The 23,963-nt window shown below is 44.8% G+C and overlaps 1 protein-coding gene across 5 annotated transcripts; it reads left to right on the top strand.

The window, feature by feature from the left end:
• Positions 1 to 19,608: 19,608 nt before the first annotated feature.
• On the top strand, positions 19,609 to 21,435 carry LOC147737764 (uncharacterized). Of its 5 annotated transcripts, none has more exons than XM_086944977.1 (2): positions 19,609 to 20,122; positions 20,207 to 21,435. In XM_086944977.1, the coding sequence occupies exons 1-2, from the start codon at positions 19,609 to 19,611 to the stop codon at positions 21,433 to 21,435; spliced, it is 1,743 nt and encodes a 580-aa protein (XP_086801103.1). The 5 variants fall into 5 exon arrangements, with proteins under 5 accessions (XP_086801103.1, XP_086801104.1, XP_086801102.1 ...); XM_086944978.1 differs by having other exon boundaries at positions 19,609 to 20,710; positions 21,299 to 21,435; XM_086944976.1 differs by having other exon boundaries at positions 19,609 to 20,710; positions 20,795 to 21,435.
• Positions 21,436 to 23,963: the final 2,528 nt, after the last annotated feature.

Genomic DNA, 23,963 nt, shown 5'->3' with positions numbered 1-23,963 from the left:
ACCAATAGGGCACTGGGGTTGGCACTCTCAATAACCATGTGCTTTTTGGGAAGTACTTGTTTGTGGTGCATGTGAACCGAGGTGAAAGGGGCTTTCTGCTTTTAGGGTTTACAGTGACATCTCTGCTCTGTTAGATCCACTGTCCGAGTGCAAAGTAAATCCCTGCATGGACAGGGTCAGCGAACTGACAGGAGCGCAGTGTACGCTTCCTAGCAACCAAACTGACGACGTGGGCCACATAGCGGTGCATGCTCATCCCTCAAACACAGAGGTTAGCATCCCACACCTAATCTTTTTGCTGACACACACAGCAACAAAATAATATACTGAGCAGTACATGTTTTCTATGCATCTAGGATCTGGGTAGTCACACACAGTTGGCTGTGACATTTCTGCTATAACCAGCAGTAGCTACTTAATTATGCATGTATTACTAAACCGTGTATTCTCTCAATATTTGTTTGATTGTTTGTTAAAAAATGTCAAGCTCATTTCATATACTGTAACCCTTGTGCACACTGCAGTAGCTTGCATGCTCATGGTACTTTGCTGTAGTACACACTGCTGAGCAATACATGGTTCCTTGAGTGCAATTTAGCGCCGTGGCGAGCCATGCGTCCCTGTTAGACCTGACACCCTTGGCGTAGTTTTTCCCCCATCTTTTTGCCTCTGACTCATGTATTTTTGATGCTGTGCTGGATTTCGTTTTTGCTGGTTTAGATGCTTTGGACACTCTGCCACTGCTGATCAGTGCCAGAGTGTAAGTGCTCCCTCTGTAAATTGTCATATTGATTGGGTATACCTGATTGGCATATTTGTATCACCATGAAGTCCCTAGTAAAGTGCACTGGGTGTGCCAGGGCTGGTGATGACAGATGCTACTAGTGGGCCTGCAGCGCAGATTGCGCCACCCACATAAGTAGCCCTAAAATGGTGTCTCAGGCCTGCCAGCGCAGGGCCTGTGTGCAGTCAGTGGACTGCCATGTCAGCCTGGCCTGTGTCCCCACTGGCTGGGCCTAACCCTTCCCTGTCTGTGCACATCAGTCAGCCCTATGGAAGGCTCAAGGTACTCCCCTGGGCAGGGTGCAGTGCATGGGTAAGGTAGAGCATGTACTAGTGCAGGTAACATGCTCTGGTAGTGAGCAGCAGCCATTTTGTGTGCTCACTGCTGCAAGGTTATCTTGCTCCATAGAGTAACATGGGGAGGCTGGTCCCATTGGATCCCAGCCTATCTTCCCATAGGAACAAGATGGGACATAAGTGCTTGATATCCCTGAACTCAGAATTTAATGAGCTAGCAGCAGAGTACAAAGTTCCCCAGTGATGGTGTGAATGTGTGGAGATAAGGGATGGTATAGTCTATACTGTGACTGGAAGGGTTCCCTAGTCGGAACTTGGAGAGCCTCATACACCCAGAGTATTAGGTGTGAAACACACCCTTACTGGAGGGTATCCAGTGTCATCATCGACTCACTGCCCCTCGACAGACCGGCGCTGCAATGTCTGCCGGAGTACCTACAGGTACTCTTTTAGCGGGGTTCTTTAGTTCCTTGCCGATGGTGGGTGTGAGTGAGGAGAAAAGGGAGTGTAGTCAGTGAAAATGTGAGTGATAACAAAAAGGGTAAAACAGTCCACACTGAATTTTATTAACGTGGCTGGTTCCCTGGTTAAAAGGGGTGAGAGAGGGGAGCTAGAGACCGTAACAATGTATAGAACTCTAACTCAACCCCCTGGCGTGGTCAACATGTTTCTCGCCGGAAGGCGATTCGTCAGGACCTAAATACAGTGCTACACAGGAAAACACATGTGAAATAAATACTCATTCAATATTTAGACAGTAAATACAACCTCTCACAGTCGGAGGAAAAGAGGGCCACGGGGTCCTGCTCTATTTAGGCGACCCTAGGGGAATTGCATAGGGCCTCGCAGCATACTCCCGTGAGGCCAGCGCTAATAGGTTACTGGAACCTTGTATAAGGCGCTGGGACGGCGGAACACCTACCCCTCACGCTCGCGGCACCTGGTCAGGATTTAATAACACATCTTTTAGGAAAGGTTGTTTTTAAATTCTGTGTTTGAGAATAGTACTTTTAGAAAGTGGCTGTTCTCTTGTCTAACCTTTCTGTGTGCCTGGGACTGTTTGTGGATTGACTATCTGGGTTGAGGATGACAGGGTCTGCAGAGCCCCCAGGGTGTTAGCTGAGCCAGCCCATGGATGAAAGGCAGCATCTGCTGCCAGGGAAGTGGGAGGAGATAGCACCTGATAGTGAAGGGCTGTGCCTGCCTGACCACAATGCTGGCTCCACCTCCCGCTGGGCGACTATCACCTCTGTCCCTGATACTGAGAGGAAGAAGGAAGCCAGGAAACCCCCAGAGCCCCAGCAAAACCCAGAACTGGTTTGGACCGGGCTCAGGGCCCACTTGCACAAAGACTTCAAAGGACTTCAAAGACTTTTTGGGGTATAAGAGAAGGACCCCTGACAACAGAAAATCAGATTCTACAATCAAGAGGAACCTCTGCCAGAAGAAGGACTGCTGAAGGAGCTGATGGAAGATTGCTTTGCTGTGTGCTCTAAGGGCTGACCTATCCTGCTATCCAACTGAAGGAGAGGAGAAGAAAGGGACTTTGCTGTGTGCTGTGACCCTGCCTGCTTGAACCCAAACAGACTTTGCTGTGTGCTGTGTCGTCAACCTGAATCTCCAAGGGCCTGAGAAGAGCTGGCCTCCTGTTCCTGGAACCCAGGGTTAAAAGGATCCTAAAGAGACTTAGACGCTCTGAGATCGTCTTCATTTCCAGCCTGCGCTCTGCAAACCATCCGCCAGCCGTGGGAGGGAATCGGTGTGTTTATTGACACACAACCGACGCTGGCCGTGGGACTGCTTTGCTTCCCCCGTGAGCTGCTGGTTGCGTAAGCTGAAAACGTTGAGGGCGGCCTCTCTACATTGTGTGCCTGTGGGGGGGACTGCTGTGCCCCGAATCGCCAGATCCGCGCATCACCGCCGTGACCCGGGACTCAGAACCGTTAAGGAAATACACTGCCAGCGGCCCGGGACCTGTGAGCAGCACCGGAGCGGCCGTGCTGGGATTGGATCGCTCAGGGAGGCTCGCCCGAGAAGGACGCGCTGCCATTGGAGGACCGCCAGGGACTACACGAAGGAGCCGCGCTCCTATTGGCTGAGGACCGGAGAGGCGTGCGGCATCATCGGAGGCTCGTCCCGAGAGCCGCGCACGGATTGGTCGAGCGCCTGTGCCCCTAAGATTATGTGCAACATTTACCTGAAGAAGTAACTAACGTATGTTGATAATTCTTGCTGCTGAAACTAGATAAAATTATATATTTTTATAAAATATACTTACCTGTGTGGTCTCAGTTTGTGGTGGATTGGGGATTATTGTTGTGTTGAGTGCAATTATTATACACATTGCCTAGGGGATAAGCCTGCCTGCTCGCGCCAAGCTACCTAGAGGGAGAGCGGAGGTTATCTACTGTGTGTATTCCTTCACCCTGACTAGAAGCAAGGGTCCCTACTTGGTCTAAGGTCCTTACCTCTGCCAATTAGAGACCCCCAGATCTAACAGTCCCTATACACCACTATTGTGACAACCCTGCTGAGCATTGCATGCTTCCAGTCAGACGCTCATGGCTGACCTTGCATACTTCTACGCACGGTAATGAGGCAATCACTGCTGAGCCAAACATGCTTTGTATACTGGGTAGTTGTGCACACTGCGGAACCACGCATGCTTCATCTTCATTTCATTTGTGCCCACACAGATGAGCCATGAATAATTTCTCTACGGTACAGTTGCACATGCGCACCCGCCCTCTGCTGCTCCTTTCGTGCTTCATACACTGGTGAGTTTTGCACCTTTCTTAACCAGGCATGCTTATGATACTGTGCAGTTGTGCACACTACTGAGCTGTGTCCTCAATGCACCCTTTAGCCAACTGTGAAACACTCTCTCTTGCCTTGCATGCTTCTTTTAAGGTGCAGTTGTGCAGTATATAACATAACAACAGTGGACAGGGAAAAGAATAGAGGAGGTGGCCTACTCATAGCCACAACTCCGGAAGTGAACATCACCTCTATGGAGTCCATAAGCACAAACAAAATGGAATTATGTATCTTTAAAATGGATGTTCCGTTGGGAGGAACATGGGGAGGAGCATTAGTGTACAGACCTCCAGGCCCCATATATGACTTTCCATATAAGTTATTGGAGTTTATTGCTCCACATGTATTAGCCTCCAACTCTTTCCTTCTGGTCGGTGATTTTAACTGTCATGCAGAACTATTACATGACCCTGACACGGATCAGTTTATCACAAGTTTCAGAACCTTGGAACTAGTTCAATTGGTAATTGGGCCTACGCATATTGCGGGTCATACGCTTGACCTATTCTTAACAAACTCTACAATGTTTAAGGTTGAGTCTCCAGTACCATTATTGTGGACGGGTCATTTTCTATTAAAATTTGTTATTCTAGATCCTACTATCAATGCGGTCCCCTGCAGGGAAGTAGTTTGGAGACGATCCTGGCATAAAGTCACCTTACCTCTTTTTACTACTACCTTCAGGTCAGCTCTACCCAGCACAATTGATAACATTGATCAATGTGCGATCTCCCTAGATAGAACAATAACCAATGCTTTGGACAAAATTGTTCCTCTCACCAGAGTTACAATTAAAGCCAGAGCCGCTCCTTGGTTCACTGAACAATTAAAGCTAGTGAAGCTCTCTTGCAGGACTACAGAGCGAAAATGGAGGAAAACTAAAGACCCAATAGATCATAAATTATATAAAGATGTTCACCATAAGTATATGGAAAACATAAGACAAACAAGAAAATTACTTCTCCTTAGCCGTATCGAGAAGGCAGCAAATTCAAACAAAGAGCTCTATCAAATTTTGAAGGAATTCTCAACCCCGCCTGTTCGGTCACAACTTTCTACCTCTCAGAACTGGATTTTTATTTTTTTTTTAAATATTTTTTATTAACATTTTTTCAATAAACTCACATTACATTATGATATGCATAATTTGGCAACAGTGATGTTGTTGTTCAACCAGCGGACATGCCACCTGCATACGGCAGGGACACCAGGGGTTGTAGTCCACTTGTCTTTACTGTAATGCGATTTCGAAGGGAACTGGGAGGGATAAACTGGGGATGCATTGCGGGGGGGGGAGGTCAGGGAATGAGGATCGTGGAGGATGTCCGGGTCGTGTCAGCTACAATCTGTTACTGTGGTCTTGTATTGTTTGTAGGGGCTATCAGATGGACGAAGTCACTAGGTGCAGTAGAGAGTGCAAAGCGCAGCGATGTGCCCATATAACACATGATTGTTTGGGGCGTGGGGGTAGCGGTATACGTACTTTATTGCGAGGTCTGCACTGCCGGGACCGTAGGTCATGTTGAGAGGTGTTGGGATACGTGCGCGTGTGTGATTGTTTTAACTGGTGGGATAGCATGGCCCACTCCAATGATATGGGGTGTTTTCGCAGTCCCTTTGCTTCCTCCTCCCTCAGGGTTTCCTCCTCTGCCTTTGCCCATTTCTGCACCGCTCCTACCCAAGCCCGATGTGGCTTGCCAGTTCATGGCGATGTTCCTTTTGGCTAGGAGCAAGGATAGAGCCGCGAAGCGGACTTGCACTTTGTGTGTTTTCGGCCTTAGGAATACTCCGAGAGTGACTGCTTCCCACGTGTGTAACGCTGTAAGTCCTGTGAGTGCTTTGATTGTGTCCAGAATTATAGACCAGTACTGTCGTAGAGTGGGGTAGCTCCAAAACATATGTTGGAATTGCGCGTCTGATGAGTGACATCTGGGACAGAGGAACTGAGTGTCTGGGTAGAACCACTTTAGGCACACTGATGTTTGATATGCTCTATGCAAGATATAGAACTGTATGTTTTTAAAGTGTGCATTTCTTGACACTTTCTTGGGGAATTCCAGTGCTCTACCCATTCCCTGTCGTGTAGCTGTCGCCCAAATTCGTCTTCCCAGGTTGCTCGAAGATTATGAAGTGGTCTGTTAGCGAGTTCTCTCATGGACTTATACAGCCAAGTAACCAGTGTCGGCCGATACCCATATATAGGATGGTGTGGATGACCGGGCGTGTTGACGGCTCACCAGTTGTAAGATCACAGTGTGGGCGATAATTGTCTATGAGCTATCGGTGTGTTAAAAACTGTCCCGGGGGGGAGGTCATATTCCTCCATGAGCTGTTCGTAGGGACAAAGCTGCCCTCCCGTGAATAACGCTTCTGCCTCGGTTATCTCGCATTCCGTCCATGCACGGAGCGTGGTGAGTGTAAAATAAGTTTCCCGTTTGGGCCAGCCGACTAGTGGCAGCTGAGGGGAGTAACATGGGGTCCCCGCCGTTATTAGATTAATTCTTTGCATATACCAGTGGGCCAAGGACACTTGCAGTGGATACGTCCGTCGAGGTTTGGTACCCAGAAACAGCAGACGACTAAGTTCGGGAATGGGGACTGGGCCTTGCACTGTGTATGTTTCCCCGGTATGCCTACCCGCCGTCCAGTACGACAGCCACTGGAGTTGTGCCGCCAGGAAATACGACTCGAAAGCTGGGGCGCCCAGACCCCCCTGCGTGGTGGGTAACTGCAGTTTGGTGAGAGCTATCCGGTGTCCGCTAGCCCCCCCATATAAGTGTGCGGAGGAGCGCATCTAGTTCACAAATGAAAGTCCTGGGTGGAATAACTGGTAAATTCGTGAAATAGTATAATAGCCGGGGAAGAATGATCACCTTGGCTATGGCTACTCGACCGATCTGGGCCATCGGGAGGCTCCTCCAGAAGCCCACCGACGATCTGATGCCGGCTAACACTTTACAGTAATTACCCTCATAAATGTCAGTGGGGGAGTGGTACAGACGGACACCGAGATAACGGGGAGTGCTCATGCTCCAGGGCAGACTGCGCACCCATTCGTATCTCCCGTGGCTCAACGGACGGGTGCAATGGGTAAATTGTGTTTACCTTGAGTTCAGATGCCTCCGCGAACTCCGTCAAGGCTGTCCATATGGGTGAAAGGTCCGCAGTTATATCTCAGATGTACATGAGGAGGATGTCCGCGTATAGGGAAACGCAGTGGACTGTGTCCGCTATGGGAATGCCCCATGTGGGCCTCTCCCGATGCAAACGTATCGCCAGGGGCTCCACTGCCAGGGCGAAGATCAGGGGTGACAGGGGACAGCCCTGCCTAGTACCTCTCTCCACCCGGAATGGGGACGAGACGTATCAGCCTAGTCTGACACGAGATGTGAGGTTGGTGTAAAGGAGCCGCGTGTACTGCAGAAGAGTTGGACCTTTTCCTGCCTGTCGCAGGATGGCAAAGAGGTAAGGCCACGTGAGAGTATCAAAGGCCTTTTCAAGATCGAGAATTATACAGGCCGCGTGAGGGTACATGTCTCCCACCTGATTCTGGACATGAAACATCCGCCTTATGTTTTGGGACGTGTTCCTGCCGGGGACGAACCCCCACTGATCCAGATGGACCAGGGGTCATAGAATTTGTTCATATCTATCTGTCAGAATTTTCCCCAATATTTTACAGTCGGCAGAGAGGAGTGTGATGGGGCGGTAGGAAGACAATTGTTGTGGGTCTTGGTGTGGTTTGAGAAACGTCACTATGACAGATTCGCAAAGAGAGTTTAGCAGCTCCCTCCTCTCAAGTGCATCCGCAAACGTTTCCGTCAGACAAGGGACCAATAGGATGGAGAAGGTACTGTAGTATTCAAGAGGTAGACCGTCCAGTCCCGGTGCCTTGTTCCGGGCCAACGCACGGATCGCGCAGGAGACGTCTGCTGCTGATATTTTGGCATCCAGTGTGGTTTTGTCTGCTTCTGTGATGTGTGGGATCGGCAACGGGTCTGTAAAGTGGCTTATCCTGTCTAAGATGTGTTGGGGTGAAATAAATCACAGTGTAGTATTCTTGGAAAGCATTTAAAATGTCCATTTGGGAGCGCACTAGGTCACCCGAGAGATTTATTTCTACCTCTCATGACTGGATAGACTCTTTCAATTATTTGATGATAAGATCATGGCTATTCATAATTCCTTCCCTGCACAAGATATTAGCAATGACACAGGAAATGTTTCAGTAGCTGCCTTTGATCCCTCTCATATTTTGGAAGAATTCACCCAATGTAGCTCTGAAGAAGTGACTAAAGGTTTCATAAAAGTTAAATCTGGTTCGTCGCAGACCCTTTGCCACCGACCTTTTTCCAACTGTAGCTCGAGCCCTCACCAATCTATTCAACAAATCATTGTCTGTATCAGAATTTGACCCAAAATATGGAAAACTGCCAGAGTCAGGAATATATTTAAAAAATCTACTGCAGATCCAAAACTTCTTTCCAACTATAGTCCTATATCGTTGCTCCCTTATTTCAGTAAGATGCTTGAATCACTGGTTAATAAACAGCTCGTTGTCCATCTTGAAAGCATGGATTGCTTGACCCCTCACAAGCTGGCTTTAGGAAAGCCCACAGTACCAAAATAGCTTTGCTGGAGGTATCTGATAATATCAGGCTGGCACTAGAAAATGGACAGTCATCTATCCTCGTTCTGCTAGACTTATCTGCAGCGTTCAACACCATCTCCCACAGCATTCTTGATCATCAGCTTTGGGAGATTGGTGTCAGGGGAAAGGCTTTACAGTGGCTCAAAAACTATCTAACCGATCGAACTACGATAGTACACGTAGGAAATACCAGCCCCTGTAGTAGATCCGTCAGGATGGGAGTACCACAGGGCTCTATCTTGGGACCCACACTCTTTAACCTTTATATGACCCCTCTGGCCAAAGAGATTAGATCCCATGGCTTTGATGTTATGTTGTATGCTGACGACACTCAGATCCTGGTCACTCTTGGTCCAGACCCATTGGAAACCAAGTCCTGTTTCAAAGATTGCATGTCTCATATTGATAAGTGGATGTGCACCAACCGCTTACAGTAGAATGGAGGAAAAACCGAGATAATGCTCTATGGCAAGGCTTATGAGCATTGGTCACCTGATTGGTGGCCCTCAAGCCTTGGCCTTTGTCCTACTCCAACAAAATCTGGGCTTTCAAATGGACAACACACTGTCAATGAAAGACCATGTTAATAAGAGAGTTGGCTCATGCGTAGCCTGCGCAAAGTTTCAAGTGGATTCCGACGGAGGCAAGAAAACCACTAGTCCAGGGACTAATTATTAGTCGTATTGACTATGGGAATGCCCTGCTATCTTCTACCAATGAAAACCTTCTCTCAAGGATGCAGGTTCTGCAGAACACAGCAGCAAGGCTGGTACTTAATCTTCCGCCAAGATCTCCATCGACACCCAGTTTGAAGCATTTACACTGGCTGCCTGTAAGAAAACGTATACGCTTTAAGATTCTTTGCATGACGCATATGAATATGTACGTAAAAGGTCCAGATTTGTGGACCAAAAAGTTAAGCTGGTATCAACCTGGTAGAACTTTGAGATCCAGCAACCAAGCACTCCTCTCATCTCCCAGAATCCGTACCACCACATGTGGAGGGAAATCTTTCTCGTTCCTTGCTCCGTCTCTTTGGAACAAACTGTTCTTATATCTACGCACCACAAGTGATCATAACTCTTTTCTTAGGAATTTAAATACATTGCTGTTTGACATCTAACTGCACCAAATCAAGTTCTTCTCAGAGTTATCCACCAGCGCCATGAGACTTTCGAGTGATATGTGCGCTTAATAAATATTCTATAATTTGATTTGATAGTGTTAGGCCTTAAATGCTTAGTGTGAAAATAATGTTTGCATACATCTGAGCCATGCTTTCTTTTTTACACAGTACAATTGTACACACACTTTAGTACCATATATACTTTATATAGACTGCTGTGCTGCGGAGTATAAACAGTTACGCCTTTCATGCTTCCTGTATGGTGCAGTTCTGCACACTGTTAACTCCTACCTGGTTTGCTGTACAATTTAGTTGTGCACACTACAACACAGTACAATTGTGCACACTTGCGCTATCCTGCTTTCAACCCGTGTGCCAGTCACACACACACCAGACCACACTCCCCACACACATCTTGTATGGATCCAATACAGCGCAGTTGTGCACAAGACTGTTAAGCTATGCTTGCTGTGTTTGTATCCTCTACAGCGCAGTTGTGTGCACACAGAAGAGCTGTGCACGACATTTGCATAGCATAAGTTTGTGCACGCACGCACAGAAATCGCCTCTTATTCTTCCTACATAGAGTATATTTGTTTTTTGTTTTTTTATTTCACAAATGTTTATTGGTAGTTTCCAAAACAAAAACATACAATAAAAAAAGCATAAGGGACAATAAGTAAATGAATGGAAAAATATCTGTATTGGGAGTGACAATCACAGAAAATCAGAGTAAATTAAGACTAAGACAAAAATAAAGCAATAAATGGAAGCAGCATAGTAACAGTCATAAACATCATATATAGTATCTACACAAGGGTGATGGACATTGGTAATACAGACTTCAACGTTCCCTGGGAAAGATTACCTGAAGCAGACAAGTACGTTACAGAGTAGGCTTGGTGGTAAGTATATGCGGTCATATGGGCATGAAGGTTGGGAAGTGTGGTGAAAAATCATGGGGGTTTAGGTACGCTAAAATAATTGTCAAGGGAAATCCATATTTGTCTATGAGGAGGGTGCCATGGGGTATTTTGGAGAGAGATATTATTAGCACCTCTCAGCTTGGTGATCCAGTTTAGCCAACATTTAAAGGAGGCTTTACGCGTCTCCTTCCAGTTGTTCAGAATTATCTTCACAGCAACGGTGAACAAAAGGTCAATTAAGGCCCTGTCATCATCTGAGAGCGAATCAGCTCTGGTAGAGCCCAGCACTAAGGTAGAAAACTCTTTGGTGGGGGAGAAGGAGAAAACTTTTGCAATGAATGCAAAGACTTTGTCCCAGAAGGCTGTAACACAGACACAGCTTAGTAAAAGGTGTTCAAGGTCACCATCTTTCTCGTTGCAGTTCCAGCACGTGGCATTGTCTCTAATATTGTCCAAAAAGCTTTGTGGAGAAGCCAAAACTTGGTCTGGGAGAGTGTAGGGCTTATTTTGTGTCTCATGGTTGATTCCCAGGTTTTGGACCACTCCACTTCTGGAATTGGTACCGAAGAGTATGATTCCCAGAACTGCCGAAGGTCTTTATTGAGATTGGAATGTGGCCGTAGGATTTTGTAAAGCCTGGAGACCTGGTGGCCCAACCTATTGAAGGCAGCTAGGGAGCTTGGGAGGGAGGGCGGCTTTTTGGACAGTTTTGCTTTGGAGTTTGCTGTTTTAATATTCCAAAAGTTGTAAAATTCTATTGCTTCTAGATCATATTTGGTTTGGAGTTCTTTAAAAGAGAATGGGTAAGAATTACTAAACAGTTGGTGTGGGAAAAATATACATTTTATTAATCCAGATCTAATTGTGTAGTGGTTTCCCTTTGTACATTATTAAGTGACTGTGCCATAGCGACTCCCAGTCAGAGCACCTTATGTGGTTAGTCAGGAGTTTATAAATTTTTAGGAGGTCAAGTCTTGTATTTTTAAAAATGGATATTGAGCAACCGGCCGTATTCATTTTAGCAGTAAGAATGGACGCTGGAGCAAGATTTTTGAAAAGGGCTTTCTCAACGTTTAGCCATCCAGGAATGTATTCAGCTGGTGGCGCGAGCCAGTAAGAGCCTTGTTTGGTAAGGAAGGCAATCTGGTATAGTTTAAAATCCGCTAGATTGACCCCACCCAAGGGTTTGTCGATGCGTAGCTTTTTTAGGCTAATTCTAGCCTTTTTCCCTTTCCATAGGAATTTAGAAAGTAGAGTATCTAATTTGTGATGGAAGTACTGGGACAAGGTGAGAGGGAGCATTGTAATGAGATAATTAACTAAAGGGGAGATCATCATTTTAATGGCTTCGACCCTTCCCCATCAAGTTATAAAATGGGGGGACCAGCCATCCAGTTGTGATTTAATTTTGTCTAGAGTGATGGATTCATTGTGATGAAGTGTTTTGAGAAGGGAGATGCCGAATTCGATTCCCAGGTTATAATAAAACCAGTTTTCCATGTGAGGCCTGAGGCACCCAGCATTTCTCTGGTACCATAAACGTTTAGGAGCTTAACCTCTGACTTGTCACGGTTCAATTTGTACCCAGAGTGTAGCGAGTATCTTTCTATGGTAGTCATGAGAGATTTGATGGAGGTCTCTGGATTCTCTGTCGCCACTAGAATGTCGTCCGCGTATGCAGCTAGTTTCACCTGTGTGTCCCCGAAGCTCACTCCCGCTATTTCTTTATTTTGTTTTATGCCTGATATGAGCGGTTCAAGGGCCAGGAGAAACAGGGCTGGAGAGAGGGGGCAGCCTTGCCTGGTGCCCTGTTGTAAACGAAATGAGTCCAAAAGGGAGCCATTGATAGCGATTCTAACAGACGGTGAAGAATAAAGGGCCATTACCATATTGATGTAGGAATTCCCTAAATTAAAGCCTAAATTAAAGGCTTTCATGCAGTGATGTAAGAAGGACCAAGATACTCTATCGAACGCTTTTTCAGCGTCAAGGGTTATGGCCAAAATTGGGGTGGGTATTATTTTGGCTTTCTAAAGGATATGGCATAATAGTTTTGTGTTGTCATTGGACAAAATCCCACCTGGGAGTTACTGATTAATTTGGGGAGAATGGCATTAAGTCTACTCGCTAGAATTTTCGCATACATTTTGCAGTCCAGATTTATAAGCGAAATGGGCTGAAAGTTTTTAGTTAGAAGGGTGCCTTTACCCTCCTGCTGGATAACAATTATAGTGGCTTCGCCCATTGATTCCGAAGCACTGCCAGAGGAGGCAATCGAGTTAAAAAGTTTTAAGAACATGGGGAGAGCGACTTATCAAATGCTTTGTAGAAGCTTGCAGAAAACCCATCTGGACCGGGGGCTTTGTTGCTTTTAAGTGATTTAATAGAAGCCAGGATTTCCGTGTCTTTGATGGGGGACCCTATGGTAGAACTATCTTCATCAGAGAGTTTGGGGAGGTTCAGGGCATCTAGGTAATTAGTGCAAGCGACCGGGTCGAATGACATCTTGTTCTTGTAGAGGTCTTCATAAAATGTCTTAAAGGTGTCTACAATTGTTTCTTGTTTGGTGTGTGTATTGTTAGCGGAGTCTTTGATTGATGAAATAGTGAGTAATTTTTGTCTGTGTTTGAGGTAGGAGGCCAGAAGTTTTCCAGCTCTATTCCCTTCACATAGTTTCATGGCTTTGAACTTATTAACCCAAACACCGGCTCGTCTGCTTGCAATAGTGTTATATTCGTACTTCTTATTGATCAGTTGCTCTAAAACCAGTTTGTTATCAAGGTCAGTCGAGTGGGTGGTTTCTAGGATCTTGATGTCTTTTTCAAGCTTGTCTAGATCTACATTAAGTTTATTATTGGTCCTTGCTCTAATGCCAATAATCACCCCTCTAATTGTGGCTTTCAGGGCGTCCCAGACTGTGGAGGTGTTCATATCAGGGAATCATTCAGTGAGATGTATTCCTTTATGGCGTTTTCTATTTGTTGTTTGCTTTCAGGGTCCGATAGAATTTCCTCATTAAATCACCAGTGTTTTGGGGGTAAAATCGAATGGGAGCACTCAAGTTTGGCGCTAATGCAGGAGTGGTCAGAGATCAGCTTTGGAGCGATGTCTGTTTCCTCGATGAGGTGAGTGAAAGGGTTAGAGATTAAAATATAGTCAATTCTGGAGTATGAATTATGTGGGGCTGAGTAGAAGGTATAGTCCCTCCCATCAGGATGTTGGAGGCGCCAAGAATCCTTTAGTAGGAATTTGGTGCACAGGCGAGTGAGTGACTTGTGGGAGCGAGAAGGTTGGAACATGCATTTTGATTGTCGATCTAATAAAGGGTCCATTGGGAGATTGAAATTGCCGCCTACAATTAGGAGTTCATCTTGTGGGATGTTCTCTATGGCTAGGGAGACTGATTCCCAAAAGTCTGGGGCATCAGAGTTAGGACCGTATATGTTTACTACATAAATGGGATCTTCGTCCATTAACAGGTGGGTAATTAATAGTCTTGCATCTGTGTCGTGTGTGTGTGTGAGGTAACAGATAGGTTCGATTTTTTTGAGATTATGGTGATCACTCCTCCCTTCTTGTGGTTTGTCGAGGAGCAGAGTCTGTGGGAGATCCAGTTGAGGTTAATAAAGCTGATGCCCTCCTCTGAGAGCTTAATCTCTTGGAGCAGGATGATATCCCCTTTTGATTTAGATAGGTATTCAAAAACCTTCCGTCTTTTCACTGGGTAGTTGAGACCCTTGACATTCAATGAGACTACATTGAGATTTTCAGCTAAGAAATTGGTTTTAACCATCTAAAGAGTTGTGGTCGCAGAGAGAGAGCCGCCCTCTGTATACCAGTTGTTGCGCGGTATGAGACTACAATTCAAAGGGTTCGTGGTTTATCTCTAGTATGTGGGCATTGGTAAACGCATGACCTGTGTGATACTATAAAAGCGTTATCTTTCGCAACGTAAAAGAAACAGAAAACATAGCAGAAGGAAACAACCAGTGTAGTATACAACCCCATTTTCAATCCCTCCCCACCCCTCTCCCCCTTCTCACCCTTGTCCCCCACATCCCCTCCCTACCTCCCTCCCCGAATGTAAGAACTTAGGATGTGCGACGGCAGTACCGTCTATGGGCAGAACAGAGATATTAAATGAGGGACATTGGCTCTTCAGGCAAAACAAGATTAGAGGCCTATACTACATTAGACCCTGAACAAGTAACCAGGAGCATGGATGATAACAAGTTAAAGAGTGAATTATAGAACAGCATAACTTCATGCAAGAATCCTGCTGCCTGCATGTGTCACAACAGTCTGATAGTGGACCCTGCTGAGCCATGCATTCTTCAGAATTATTTGTGCTCTGATTGCTGAGTCATGCATGCCTCTTTAGGGTTTTTGCAGACGGACTGCTGAGCCATGCATTCTTCAAATGTATTTGTGCTCTTATTGCTGAGTCATGCATGCCTCTTTAGGGTTTTTGTGGACGGACTGCTGAGCCATGCATTCTTCAAATTTATTTGTGCTCTGATTGCTGAGTCATGCATGCCTCTTTAGGGTTTTTGCTGACAGATTGCTGAGCCATGCATTCTTCTGATATATTTGTGCTCTGATTGCTGAGTCATGCATGCCTCTTTAGGGTTTTTGCAGACGGACTGCTGAGCCATGCATTCTTCAAATTTATTTGTTCTCTGATTGCTGAGTCATGCATGCCTCTTTAGGGTTTTTTGCTGACAGACTGCTGAGCCATGCATTCTTCAGATATATTTGTGCTCTAATTGCTGAGTCATGCATGCCTCTTTAGGGTTTTTGCTGACAGACTGCTGAGCCATGCATCCTTCAGTGCCTGCAAGATACTGTACCGCGCTAGCATTTATACAGTGCTTGCATTGCTTTTGTTACAGTTTATCCAAGAGTGTTGCTCACACCGGGGCATGTCTCAGAGCATGGTTTGTTGTGTGCTCCTGGAAGCCTTCAGTGGTATCCAGGAGTAGATAACCACTTAGTGCTTTGATTCTTCTTGCGAGACCTAGTGTATGCAATAATAGTTATACATTAACAATAATAATAACGACAACTGAAATGATTGTAATAAATGCAACAACACAAAGAGAGCTCAGTTTGCATATCCTCACTTTCTCACAATGCTTTTAAGTGCTTTATTGCAGCCAACAAGACTGACATTTTTGTCACTGCCCCCATTTCTGTTCCTCATTATCTGTTCTTTCCTTCAATAGCTTGTTTATGCCTGGTGTTCTCCTGGTGTTCCTCCTTCACCCTCTTCACTTTTCCATTTTCCTGTTCATCTTGATGTCTCTCTAACGTTGTATGAAATAAAAAGGATTTATAGAGCGCAAACAAATGCCTAAAGGTGTCAATGAGCTTACAGCAGTTAGTCCTAAACAAGGAACCCTCACCTGGATTTCTCCCTCGAGGCAGACGGCCTCCAGGTGTTGTGTTTCCTGAGGCTCTGCTCCCCTGAACTAAGGGGTCAATGTTGTGACATCCACGCAGCAAGGGTCCACGTGAGGCCGCAGGAATAGGATCCAGTGGACACCAATACACCGCCTAGTACAGATGGAAGCAGACGCAGAGGGGTACACCCACCTACCTGTGTGCCTCCTCTGTACATCATAAGCCCCTACCTATGCACCTCCTCTGTTTATACCTCATAGGCACCTACCTGTGCACCTCCTCTGTTTATACCTCATAGGCACCTACCTCTGCTCCTCCTCTGTTTATACCTTAAGAGCACCTGCCAGTGCACCTCCTCTCTTTATACCTCATAAGCACCAACCTGTGTACCTCCTCTGTTTATACCTCATTAGCACCTACCTGTGCACCTCCTCTGTTTGTACCTCATAAGCATCTACCTGTGCGCCTCCTCTGTTTGTACCTCATAAGTACCTACCTGTGCATCTCCTCTGTTTATACCTCATTAGCACCTACCTGAGCTCCTCCTCTGTTTGTACTTCCTAAGCACCTACCTGTGCACCTTCTGTTTATACCTTATAAGCACCTACCTGTGCTCCTCCTCTGTTTGTACCTCATAAGCACCCGCCTGTGCGCCTCCTTTGTTTGGACCTCCCAGATAACCTTCTGAAACGAAGCTTGTGATCACCATACTACCAACCATGGCCTCTGCACTATCAGGCTATGACTATTATCTGACGTCTGCTGTGTGCATGCTTCAAGTGTGTAGAGTGAGTACACAAACAGAGGGGAGTAGGGAGGTGAAGGACATGGAATGAGGTACACCTGGATAAAAGAAATATGGGAATGGAGGAATGTGACTTCACCTGTGGACAACAGACACCTCCTCCCGCTCTACCGAAGCCCTGTTGAGTCACAAAGTAGCATCCTGGCCTTCAGACAGACCACAATAAGTTAAATATCATGGAAAACAGGAACATGGAAAGCAATTATCAATATGCACACATCTGTTGGATTGGGGGATATTTCAGTTAAATTATTGGTTGTGATGGATTCTCTATAAGGAATAAATGACTGATATCCTTGAATAATAAATGACATGATTTAATGTTTGTTTGCCATATCTGTGTGCGCAATATAAAGACGGGCCTTTGCAATCAGCCCTTCATTCTGTTTCACAGAAAACCCTGGAAGGAGCTGCGGATTGAAATACAACAGGATCTTAACTTTACCTACTTTAGGCTCACTTTTTAAGTTGTCTTTCAGGGCAGAATCAGTCAGTAGTTCAAGGGAGATGGATATATATTCCGCTGATAGAAAATCCACCTCAACTCAGGATAATGCTCCAGCCTTCCAGGTTAGAAGGATCCAGAAATGCTTGAGCCAGGAGGGCTGTAAAATGTGTTGAAGGTGACTTAGGGCCTTAATACAAGTGTGGCGGTCTTCCAATGGGACTACCACAGCGGAGGTACCAGGCAGACTGCCAAGCCCATTGAGAGCCCGCCGCCGTATTATGACCTAAATTCAGGTGGGTGGGCGGTGCAGCAGCGGTCTCCCGGCGGCTGTATTAGGCTCATTAGAGAACCCAAACAGCATACCACCACCTTAAGAGTGCCTGCAGCACGTTCCTGCACCATGTCATGCATGCCTCACTGTGCAGGAACAAGGGCGCAATTCCATGGGGTGGCACAACATGTGCCCCCCGCATGCAACACCAGAAGCAGAATTGGCCCGGGCCCCGTGAGGGCCCCCTTACCTGCATGTCCTTTATCCTTTTCATGGTGGGGTCCCTGCCATGAAAAGGGCGGTGGATATGCAGACCGTAATATGCTCGGCGATGTCGGCATCAGCACTGTCAACATATTCAGGGTGTTTGCAGACCGCCTCCACAGCGGGATCCTTGATCCTCGCGGGGTGGCGGCCTCGTGGGGGTCCCACCACCACACTCATAATACGACGGTCAGACCACACCAGGATGGTGGCAGTTGGCCCTTCACCGTGAGTACGGCGATCATGAGGGCCATCGCACTCGTAGTAAGGCCCTTAATGAGCTGCAAGGTAAAGGCGGGAGTTGGCATTTGAGCTGATCCAGTGTGAACATGAAAGCATTGTGGAAGAAGGTGTCTGGAGTTACCGTTGTCATATGTACTTCCTAAAAAGTTACCTTTGTCATGTATACTTCCTGAAGAGTTACCTTTGTTAGACACTTCCTAAAGTTACTTTTGTTATACACTTCAAAGTTACCTTGGTTAAATACTTCCTGAAGAGTTACCTTTGTTATACACTTCCTGAAGAGCTATCTTTGGTAGATACTTCCTGAAACTAAATTAACAGCAGAGCTTCCTGATTCCTCTCTTTTTCCACAATCTGTTCTGTTTAAATGAAATCTTGTCCATGTATATCTACGTGAAACTCTACCTGTAGCACGAGTTCTCTGTGGCTGCCCTTTCTTTAGTAAGTTATTCTGTCAATAATGGGAAATCACTGCCTTTTCAGAAGTAAATACAATGTGACATGTTCAACCACAGTTTTATTGAAATATCCATGTATGGTAAAATGTTCCTTACTAAATTTTAAATATGGTAGAGAAGAGATGTCTTATCCAGCTGGTTAAATATTGTGTATTTACATTTGCATTTAGTAATATTGCATTTCTTTGCATCCAATAGAAAATATGACTTAAAGGCACAGATTGATTATGAATAATGAAGATAACACATCAAACCTGAAAAAATTATCAAAAATAAGGAGCTCCAAAAACATCAGTGCAATCAGAGGCAGAGGACAGATCCAGGAAGAAGCAGTCAAAGGCAATTCAGTGAGTGTACGAGTCTGAGCTCTGCACTTCGACACCCCAAGACGAAGAAATGACCTCTACAAAATTAAGGCAACAAAACTGACAAATCACCTGCTGTATAAACAAGCGTCCAACACCAGCTTTGATCATGAGGCCCGTATGAGAGTTGGAGGAAGGTCTCGTGTCTATTTGGGATCCATAGCTTGGAACAAAATCCCATTTCAGCGTTGAGCTGTTAGCAACATGATAATGTTTAAAAAAGGTTGAAAATTTGGCTTTTTGTCCATGTTTGAAACAAACTGATTTATTTTCTTTTGTGATCTGTGCTTTGCCCCGGGACACTCTTTGGAGTAGCTGTACACATTACAAGTCGCTTCATTATCATGATATTGCTAGAGCAGTGCTTCTCTATCTAAACTGGCAACAGACCAGCATTCAGTGCTCTAGGTGTATTGCAAACTCTTCCTAGCCAAACCGCAGGCACCAGGGAAAAGCACAACGAAGTGGAGCCTAACAACTGAAGGCTGAAGGAAAGGAGAGTTCTGCTCTCTAAAGTACAGAGTATTGTCCCAATTTGCACCTACCGGAACAAAGATTAAGCTTTACCCGCAAGCATGCAAAGCCATTATCCAATCTAAAGATGCAATCACCCACAAGGAAGCCTTACTGATATTATGAATGTGGCAGGTATTTAGTGAGTCTTGTATTTTATTGTTAAATCGGAAATCAAGCGTCCAAAATATAACACTCATACAGGGAATGTGAAAATAACGCAAGTAGTTTATTAATTATGCTGACCCTTCAGGAAACACGGTCAGGAGAAAAATCGTGCAATTCCACTGAATATGTCAAGAACTTTAGCCAATTAGAAACCATAACAGAGCATCAGCGAATACAAACAGGGGAAAAATCATACCACTGTACTGAATGTGTAAAGAGCTTCAGTCGGTTAACAGACCTCCATAGACATCAGAGAATACACACAGGGGAAAAACCATACCATTGTACTGAATGTGTGAAGAGCTTCAGTCGGTTATCACATCTCCAAACACATCAGCGAATACACACAGGGGAAAAACCATACGATTGCAATGAATGTGTAAAGAGCTTCAGTCAGTTATCACACCTCCAAAGACATCAGCGAATACACACAGGGGAAAAACAATACCTTTGCAATGAATGTGTAAAGAGCTTCAGTCAGTTATCACACCTCCAAATACATCAGCGAATACACACAGGGGAAAAACCATACCATTGCAAGGAATGTGTAAAGAGTTTCAGTCAATTATCAAGCCTCCATAGACATCATAGAATACACACAGGGGAAAAACCATACCGTTGTAGTGAATGTGTGAAGAGCTTCTGTCGGTCACATGAACTCCTAATACATCAGCAAACACACACGGGGGAAAAACCATACCATTGCAAGGAATGTGTAAAGAGCTTCAGTCAAATTGCAAACCTCCACACACATCAGAGAATACAAACAGGGGAAAAACCATACCATTGCAGTGAATGTGCCAAGAGTTTCAGTACGTTAGCAGAACTCCAAACACATCAGCGAACACACACAGGGGAAAAACCATACCATTGCAAGGAATGTGCAAAGAGCTTCAATCACATTTCAAACCTCCACAGACATCAGAGAATACACACAGGGGAGAAACCATTCCATTGCAAGGAATGCGCAAAGAACTTCAATCAGATTTCACAGCTACACGTACATCAGAAAATACACACAGGGGAAAAACCATACCATTGCAGTGAATGTGTGAAGAGTTTCAGTACGTTAGCAGAACTCCAAACACATCTGCGAACACACACAGGGGAAAAACCATACCATTGCAAGGAATGTGCAAAGAGCTTCAATCACATTTCAAACCTCCACAGACATCAGAGAATACACACAGGGGAAAAACCATTCCATTGCAAGGAATGTGCAAAGAACTTCAATCAGATTTCACAGCTACACGTACATCAGAAAATACACACAGGGGAAAAACCATACTATTGCAGTGAATGTACCAAGAGTTTCAGTACGTTAGCAGAACTCCAAACACATCAGCAAACACACACAGGGGAAAAACCATACCATTGCACTGAATGTGGAAAGAGCTTCAATCAAATTGCAAACCTCCGCACACATCAGAGAATACACACAGGGGAAAAACCATACCAGTGCAGTGAATGTGCCAAGAGTTTCAGTACGTTAGCAGAACTCCAAACACATCAGCGAACACACACAGGGGAAAAACCATACCATTGCACTGAATGTGTGAAGAGCTTCAATCACATTTCAAACCTCCGCAGACATCAGCGAACACACACAGGGGAAAAACCATACCATTGCAGTAAATGTGTAAAGAGCTTCAGTCACATTTCAAACCTCCAAACACATCAGAGAATACACACAGGGGAAAAACCATACCATTGCAGTGAATGTGTAAAGAGCTTCAGTCAGTTAACAGGCCTCCAGAGACATCAGCGAACACACACTGGGGAAAAACCATACCATTGCAATGAATGTGGCAGTAGTTTTATTTACTCTTCAGCATTAAGAAATCATCAGCGAGCTCACAAAGGGGAAACAAATCTTTTAAATGCCATGAATGCTTGAAAAGCTGAAGTCCATTATCAATCCTAAGCAGGCATCGGCGAACACACGCAGAAGAAAAGCCTTCAAGTGCAATGAATGTGTGAAGAAATGTAGTCAATTGTCAAGCCTATGTAGACATCAGCTTGCACTCACTCTAAATACCGTACAACTGTAGTGAGTGTAGAAGTACCTTTAGGAAATCTTTCGCATTAAGGATTCATCAGTTAATGCACACAGAGAAAAATCCTTTCAGGTGCAGTGAATGTGTGAATACCTTCTGTCAGTTATTAAACCTACGGATACATCAACTAACACACACAGAGTAAAAATGAGCATTGCAATGAATGTCAGAAGTGATTTTGTCAATTGTGAACACACCTGGGCTAAACCTTACAATTGCACTAAAAGTGTAACGAGCTTTTGTCAATTTCTGACCCTACATAGCCTCAGCGAACACACACCTTCATTTAACTCACTTAGAAATAATCCTAGAGATGCAGTGAATTTAAAAAGAACTTAAGAACATTAACAATAATATTGACTCATCTGAGGACATAGACAGTAGCAGAACAGTGCAGTTATTGTGAGATGAAGGAATTACGGGAACAAATATATAATTATGTGGGAAATTCAAATACCAGATGAATGAAGACTCGACTAGAAGAAATGAAGAAAACCAAAGATTTGTAGAATAATAAGTGTCTGTTCCCAGTGATTGTTCACTTCGGTACACATAGAAAAAAAAAGTGATATAACAGGAAATCCACTGGGAGACTAGCACAATGTGAAATAAAAGAAAAGAAACACTGGTGGTTTTTATTTGACGATGAAGAGTTGCAAAAAAAAACATCCAAGTGTTCCTGTTCATGCTACCTGTAAAAGTGTAGGGATGAATATGATTCTGCCTGCACACATTACTATATTAGCATAAGTGAGTTAGTTGCGAAAACGCAATTTTGCTGCTTTTGCACACGACACTTCTCTGTTTTTATAAAGACAAACTGCTTGCTTTTCCTTCACATGAGAACGATCTGTTTTTCACATCTCCAGACTCACACTGCGACATCAAGTCTGCACAAAGTGTTCAAGGTTAAAATAACAATGTATGCTGTTGATGCAGGTTGATCGGCCCACGCTCTAAACACAACACGAACACAGCTGCTCATTTCTGAAACTCAGGTGCTTTTAATATTGCACTGCATGCATGAGTCTAGCACTTGGGAAAAACCTTTCAATCAACTAAGAGCTCTGCTGATCTGGGATGTGATTCACTTCACCTGACTTTGGAGGTATGGGGTTCCCGGTTTTAACCTAAAGATCTTCTATTATTATAATACCTAGCTCCTAGCAAGGGGAGGGTGGTACACAAGGCGCTATAGACCTGGTTCCACTAACATTATAATATGATTTCTCCCTCTGTATTTTATGGAATTGTAACAATGTTGATTGTATTGATTTTATGTATCTTTTTACTTATGTTAGCAAATATACTGCATTATAGAGCACGTAGTTGAAATAAACATTTTAAACTATACCGTGTCTCTGATTGCTCACGTTGTGGACATTTATGAGAATAAAAACAAAAGAGTGTTCTTGATTCCCACTATTCCTGAGAGGTCCCAAAGTCGCTTGTTCATTGGTAGCTTCGCTGTAGTACGGAGAATGAATGAGACATTGTTGCTAGTCGGATAGGGGTTCTGGGCACTGAGGTGGATTTTTGGTACACCACAATACACTGAGGTCCTGGTTTCCTGTGCATAGTTCTGTGCAAGAGCAGAATTCCCGCAACATGGCGCCCAAAGTCTTGATTAGTGCTCGTATCTGTCCACAATACCCTCAACACCTTTTCCTGTTAACATGCGTGACGGATTAACCTACCTATATGAATGTGTTATAGGTTAATTCAAGCATGAGATTTATGAAAAGGTTCACATTTTGAATACTACCCTTTGTTGTACTGCAATTTATATAAATTGTTTTTCTTCTCTATGTCCTCATGGGTGATATTGACATAGCTCAGCATAGTTGGACAGCGCTCCGGCGTCATCTGACGCAGTTTGGAGTACCAGACGATGGTATGTCTGTTATCTTTGTGGTGAGTGCATATTCGGCGTTCTCCTTTGAGCTTTTCTACTCTTGGGTCACGTTTCCTGTAATAAATGCAGATGAGGATACATTTCATACATACACTCACACTGCGATTCCTGTGAACTATAGTCCATATAGGACACAAGAGATTCCAGTTTCGCCATGGCAGCATCGTGTTTGGTTGTATGGCACCCTCCCCCACACCGTAACTCCGGTTCAGTTAGGTCGCTAATTCCTGGGGCAACTTGGCCAGTCTTAGCCGGGTTCACACCATATCCACGTTATCTCAATGCCCCGATTGACGACTTGTGTCAACTTTATACCTCTTTTGTTGGGGTACATAGGGCTTTGGTTCAATATGTTTCTTGCAGCGGAACAAGTTGGACCGGCCGGGATGTAGATTAGTCCATTCATGGTTAATTCGGTTAATTCCGTAATGGGCAAGCACCCTCAAACTAAGT

This window comes from Lissotriton vulgaris, chromosome 1_1, assembly GCF_964263255.1.
Source record: "Lissotriton vulgaris chromosome 1_1, aLisVul1.2, whole genome shotgun sequence".
NCBI lineage: Eukaryota > Metazoa > Chordata > Amphibia > Caudata > Salamandridae > Lissotriton > Lissotriton vulgaris.
This window is presented reverse-complemented; position numbering and strand designations above follow the sequence as displayed.